This window comes from Schistocerca americana, chromosome 1, assembly GCF_021461395.2.
Source record: "Schistocerca americana isolate TAMUIC-IGC-003095 chromosome 1, iqSchAmer2.1, whole genome shotgun sequence".
NCBI lineage: Eukaryota > Metazoa > Arthropoda > Insecta > Orthoptera > Acrididae > Schistocerca > Schistocerca americana.
In genome coordinates, this window is record NC_060119.1 from 1,055,505,020 (window position 1) to 1,055,512,373 (window position 7,354).

The window sequence follows — 7,354 nt, forward strand, 5'->3', positions numbered from 1 at the left end:
TATATCACTGTAATAACAGACACTGAGTTCTCTGACTATAAGGCAGTCACACTGAGTTTAAATATTATATGCAATAAGAATCCAGTGATCAGTGATAAATAGGGAGAGAGAAAATTTAGTAATAATGGCAGCATATGGATTTTTAATCACACATTGAAAAATATAAATTAGACCATGGAATTAGGCTGTGATGTAGATAAAAAAAGATCATTTCTTGAAATGTTATAAGGATGCACCAATTTCAATTCAATACACTGGTCTAAACTAAAATTAATGCAAACACTTGGGTACCCCAGGGAATAAGAAAATCAGGTGACACTAACAAAAAATAAACAAGCGTGCCAATAAGACTGACATGTTGAAATTAAATGTGAAATTTACAGAAAACTGTATAAGAAAGTTAAAACAGCAGCTGGAAAGCTTGATAATGATTCATATATCAGGAAAGATAGTAATAAAATAAAATCAACCCGGGAAGTATCATAGTAGATAAGAATATAGACCAAAAAGTTATTAGTAGAATTGAAGGTAAGGACCCACTGTAGATAGCCAAGACATTCAACAATTATTACATAAATATAGCAATAAACAAAGTTCAAAATAAATGTAGTTCCAACACAAGTGACTCACTCTATCCTACAACTGTATTGAAGGTACAAGATGCTATAATCACACTGAAAATAAAAAATAAAATGTCTTGGGGCAGTGGTTAGATTCCAGGCAAAGTCATAAAACAACAGTGTAAGAAACACAGATTTCCATCTTGCCAATACCATTTATGTTTCGTTTAGTATAGGAATCATACCAGGAAAAAAAAAAAAAAAAAGGCAATTACTGGTTAATGAAGAACAGATTTTGAGAAAAATAAGTCAAACGACATAGCCATCTATCACTTTTTACAAATTGTCATTAATTTCATAGATAACAATGAATTAAATTGTGGTCTGCTTAGATCTATGTAACACATTTGATGTCACTGACCATAAACGAGCGCATGCATCATGTACCGGCATGCCTCGGGAACAGCTGTGCTCGGTTTCAGCTCTGTCGCTAACCTGTACAGTTCTGTGGAGTGGTACACAGCTGGTTCAAATACCATCCATTTGGTTGATATCATGGGATCAGATAAAATGTACAGATATACATTGTCCAGTCACATTAATGTGACCACCTTTCAAAAGCCTGAATAACCTCATTTTAAAGTGTGAACCAAAGTGAACCATGTATGAAGAGAGTCAATGAGGTTCTGGAAGGTACTGAAAGAAACGTGGGGCCACGCCAACTCCAGTGCCATGGCCAGCTGTGCTAGATTTCTCGACTGGGTATCCACGGGACAAACACCCCAATCAAGGTTGTCACACATATTCTCAAGTTTAAATCCAAGGAGTTTGGTGGCCAGGAGTGAATGGTAAACTCATCCTGCTGCTCTTCAAACAATGCATCTACACTGCCAGCTGTGTGACACTTTGCATTGTCCTGCTGGTACATGCCATGGTTCTGAGGAAAAACATACTGCATGTAGGGTTGGACACAGTAGCAACAGATAGATGTATACTTGTGCTCATCCATTGTACCTTCCAGAGAATGCCACAAAAACATTCCCCAGAGCATAATACTATCTCCTCCAACCTGGACCCTTCCAATAATTTTTACAGGGTATTTGCTTTCAGACATTTCATGCTGTACACACCAACGACCATCTGTCCGATGGAGCATAAAACATGATTCATCTGAAAAGGCCACCACTCAGTGGACATCCGGTTGAGGTATTGGCATGTAAATTCCAGCCTTTATCACCGATGAACAGCAGTCAGCATGGGTACTTCAACCAGATGCCCACTGTAGAGGCTCATAAGAAGCAATGTCGTTTGAAAAACAGTCACTGAGACGACACTATTGGTAGCCCCTTGGTTCATCTGGGCAGTCAGTTGCTCTACAGTTGCACATCTACTCACCTGTACATCCCTCCACAGCTATCGTTCATTGCTGTCATCTATTGCCCGTGGCACACCACAGTTGCCTCAGTTCCAGTTTTGGTTAGCACAATTTTGCAAAGTGTGGTATACTTTAACCATGGCAACATGCCAACAGTTTACAGACTTAGTTGTTTTGGAAATGCTTTCGCCATTGGCCCAAAAGCCTATGATCATGCCTTTCAGACATCAGATAAAGCACTCTGTTTCCATTTTACAACAACAACTGCACTGTTTTCCATGTCCATCTGGCATGCTTTATATACACACACACCACCGCTAGTGCTGCCAACTGTACGTGGTTACTGTATGGTGACACTGTACATAGGTGGTAGTTACACTAATGTAACTGAACATGTAGTTCACTCATCACATAAAATTATGTCATATGTGGAGTGTTTTTTCAGTAAGGTCCGTTTTGTTGTAGACACTAGTAGTTCATGTGCATACCGCAACGAGCGCACGCGTCATGTACCGGCATGCCTCGGGAACAACTGTGCTCAGTTTCAGCTCTGTAGCTAACCTGTACAGTTCTGTGCTTTCAAAACGTTTAAGACTATCAACTCGCCCACCACTTGTGAGGTTCGCTCAGTGATATGGTTTTTGTCAGCAAGGAACCTGTCTGCTGCAGAAATTCATTTGTGAAGTGTACGGTGATACTGTTATGAGTGAAAGCAAAGTACGTAAGTGGGTACGAGAATTCAAAGAAGGCTGTGACAATGTCCACAATGAGGATCGCTCCGGTTGCCCTTCTTTGATTACAGACGATTTGGTGGCTTCAGTTGAAATGAGGATTCGTGAGAACAGGTGCTTCACAATAACACGTCTCTCAAACGGATTTCCTGACGTGTCAAGATCAGTGCTTTACAACATTGCTTCTGAACACCTAAAGTTTAGGAAACTGTGCTCCCGTTGGGTCCCGAAACTCCTAACAGAGGACCACAAAAATCAAAGATTTGAGTGTGCGATGAAGTTCTCGGCTCATTTCATGAAGAAGGTGAAGGCTTCTTGAGACAGATCGCAACTGGAGATGAAACATGGGTTTCACAAATCACGCCCGAATTGAAGCAACAGAGCATGGAATGGAGATACACACACTCGCCTGTAAAGGTGAAGGCCAAACAGACTCAGTCCCAGCGCAAAATCACGGCGTCGGTGTTTTGGGATAGGCATGGCATTTTGTTGGTCGACTTCATGCAATGAGGAACCACTATCAATGCAGAAACATACTGCCAAACCCTGAGAAAGATATGCAAAGCGATTCAAAACAAAAGATGCGGCAGGCTGACAATGACAATGCAAGACCTCACACTGCAGGTCAGACCTGTGATTTATTGGACAGTTTTCATTAGGAAGTTTTAGACCACCCACCTGGTCTTGTGCCAAGCAATTACCATCTCTTCCTCCATCTCAAACAACACCTCAGTGGCAACCATTACAATGACGACGGCGTGAAAATGGCAGTGAACTCTTGGTTATCGGAGCAGGCGGCAAGTTTTTATGAAGAGGGTATTAAAATTGGTTGAGAGGTATGATACGTGTTTGAACAAACTTCACAACTATGTTGAAAAATAGAGAGAAGTTTAAAAAACACGCCTCGTATATTGGGAGCCACAGTACTCTGTTCCAGAAGCAATGCTGTTCTTAATATTTATAAATGACATACCAATCCATTTATCAGCACCAGATATAATATTGTTTGCCAGTGACACCAATCTGTTTGCTAAATGAATGAATGACTTACAGGAAAGAGTCAATGTAGTAACAGAAGAAGCAACTAAATGGTTTAGGAATAACAGGTTAATTGTGAATGAAAAAAAAAAAACTTCATCCATACAAGAAACAAATGAGGAATCAACCAAACAGTCCTTGGGCAGTGTAAGACTGTGAAAATAGGTCCACTAATTTCACTAATTTTTTAAGAGCATGACTGGATGACATTCAAGATACTAAAACAGTGTTGTGGCCCACTTGCCACTCTTACCTGTATAATATTAAGTTATGGCATAATGGTTTTTTGTGGGGAAAGGGGAAATAGCAGCCTGGCTAAACATTCATTTATACTTCTATAGAGAGCAATAAGAACAATCAAGGCTCTTAAACATAGAGAATCATGTAAGTATCCTTTTCAACATGACAGGAAATGATCGACTGCTACTCTCAACACAGAGGAGGCACCGAGTCAAGACTACTAAAATATTTAGCTCTCAGAGAAAGTACTACTCCCAAAATAGAAAACACACATATTCACACCAGTAAACTCATGGCCATCATCTCTCAGCACTGGAGCCTGACCTTTTTTTTATTGAATTTAAAACTGTGACCCTATCATGTATCTAATACGGTTTCTGAAGACACATCAGAAATTTTCTGGTGAACAGTCAAGTGCATGATGATTGAACAAGAAAATGACTTGACGTTCACAGAGAAATAAACACAAAAACCATTTACTAAAAAAGTGTTATTTATTAGGCAAATATTCTATACAGTGCATTACCAGAGGAAATACAAAACTATCAGAATTCCACATTTTAAAAAAACTCAAAAAATGTTAATTAGCAATAGTGTTGTGGTATCAAAAAATAGATGAAGCCTCAGCATTCAAAGCAGAGTGGCTCATTTGCTTCATCATAGGGAACTGAAGTGATTATTTTAAAAATTACTGTATTTGCAAAAATATAATAAAACTTATTATTATGCTAATTTATATTTTGATTGTTGTTTCATGTAGAACATAAGAACATTTTATTTACTTATATATAGGCCTAATCACAAAAGTGTTTCCTATATCAAAGAACACTGTACAACATTAGGAACCAACTGGTGTTAAGATGCTGACCTTACATTTGGGAGGATGGAGCTTGGCCTGTCTGGCCATCCTGATTTAAGGGTTCCTAAGTCACTTCAGGCAAATGTTCGTATGGCTCTTTAACCAAAGTCATTGCCTACCACCTGTCCTATACTCTTAAAGCATACTTACACATGTTGCATTCTATGTTTATGCATATTTTGTAGCTACTTATTTTTATTTTATTATAAAGACATATCCATATCATCACTGGATAAATGAATGTATAAATGGGTGTGATAAATAAATGTACTATCACCTACAACAAATTCTGCATTATTATGCTAATAAACTGAACTGGATTGAATCACAGGCTGTGTAGCTCTCTTATGAATACCTTCAATCTCTTCAACGATTGCTAAATGACAAGGACTACAAACAAATAACCAATACGGCACTTCTTTCACACATTGGATTACCTGTGCCTTCTCAGAAAGCACTTACAAAAATCGAGGTGGTTTCAAATTGGTCATCCCTACTTCTCCTCTACAATAGGGTCATTTTTTCAAGCACTAAAATGATCCAACATTTCTTACACTGCATACAACAGTCTGTACAGACCTTTCAATGTATTAACTGAATACTAATTGGCTAATGACTACTCCCACGGGAGATAAAAGGACTAGATATAATCACCTAAAAGCTGGCAAAGAAGACAGCCTTTTCTGAACAATTGTAATTTTGGACTAAACTCCAAAAGTATGAGTGTTCCCCTAATTGTCTGCTGTCTTTTCTTCTACACATAGTAATATACAAACTCAAGCCCAAAATTTAATGGACTATTCATTACGCTTCGAGAAGTTGAAAATGCATACAAAATCATGTTCTGCAAATAATAACAATAATAATACTAATAAATATGACATAACAAGATGTTAACTACAAATCAGTAATAATGAGCAGGAGGTAGGGGTGCTGATGGCTATGAATTGCTCTTGCTAGCATAAAATCTTGTGTGTTGGCAATACCAGATATCTAGACATGCTGACCCAATAATTACCATTTCATGAATGAAGAAATAAAAGGAATCACAACAAAAGCCACCAGATCTAATGCACATATCACAAACTAAACAAAAGCGTAGGTTTTGGTCTTCAACACAAGCAGAGCATATCAAGGAATCCCCTACAAGAGTTTCACTGCTACTATTACAGGGAAGCATAAAAAGACAGTACTCAATACAGTTTCTCAAAACTGCCAAGAAAGTGTAGCTGTGTGACACAGAACATGACGAAATAAATATAAAAGCATTGGTATTCTAAAGACGCAACATTTTTAGCTAAACTTAGTAATCATTCATTTACTCGTCAGAAAAGGAACTTGTTTGAAAATGAAGTTCCAAAGTGCGATATCACATCTTTCCTCTTGCAAAAGCTATGAAATACATGATCCACGCATATGTCACTGAAACTGTTTAAGGTCAACAGGCCGCGAAATTTCATCAACATCTGAGTGCACGAACGTAATTAGCTATGAAATAATTTCACATTACTGTCACAAAAATCGTGAAACTCAACACTGCTTGTATACTGTGAGAGGAAACCATTCTTTGTAATACCGAGCAGTTAGTGATCATTTTTCGTTCTGTAAGCTACTTATAACTATCAGTATAAGGAAGTGAACAATTTTAACATAATAATAATTGTAAAGGGACTGTATTAAAAGTATTTTTCCTTGTAATTAAAAATATTTAGGACTTTTGAGGTTATTAAAACGCCCTTATGACTGCCGAAATGTTGAGAAGAACTCAAAACTGAGATAAGGAATATCAGCTGTGTTTAACACCTATCTTACATCTTTATTCATACATTCATAGTAAATTGCTTTGGAGACCCGCTACACCATAACTCATATTCCTTTCTGCAGTCAGCTGGCCCACTTTGGCAAGACATCGATACGGCAAGTGGCAGAAAACATTACGTGGGCGTAGTGAATTTACGGCAGCCATGGCAGAAAGACCTATTTTAAATATAGATTTATATGATTTCATTCAAAAGTCATAAATTCGAGTCAAAGAAGCAATCTGTGCAACTGACGCACAATTGTACGAGTGTTACATAGTCTGACAGGTAGGATAACTGACAGGTCCGCGAAGACGCTTATGTACTTGTCAAACACACAAAATTTCGTACAAAATTGGTGTGATGCAGAGCTCCACTCACCAAAGTACACGGGTTTTCCACATTTATGGCACTTCCACATGATCCAAAAAATAAAAATAAACTTCACCGAATGACATTACAACTAAAAACAAGCATCATTAGACAACTATGATTGTTTACAATTAAGGTAATACGCAAAGATAATGCTGTGGCAAAGATTATAACATGTTGCGTATGAGAACAAAGTCGACAGCTCCGAGATGAAATTATAGCAATTTCATTTCATGTGATTTGAATTATTGATTCATAGATCTCAATGCCTGGTTTTGTAAGCCCAATGTTTCTCAGGGCAAGAGTTAAAATCGGAATACCCAATTTTTGTTGTTTCATTCTTCCCACACAGCGACGGACACTTTTAGCAACCGTATCAA

The 7,354-nt window shown here is 37.9% G+C and overlaps 1 protein-coding gene across 1 annotated transcript in view; it reads right to left on the reverse strand.

Annotated features, from left to right (window-relative positions):
* Positions 1–7,111, reverse strand: part of LOC124617184 — a 79,063-nt gene extending 71,952 nt beyond the window's left edge. Inside the window, exon 1 of the mRNA XM_047145244.1 lies at positions 6,984–7,111. Coding sequence (XP_047001200.1) covers positions 6,984–7,023 — 40 coding nt within the window. The 5' untranslated portion in view covers positions 7,024–7,111. The remainder of the gene's footprint in view (positions 1–6,983) is intronic.
* Positions 7,112–7,354: the final 243 nt, after the last annotated feature.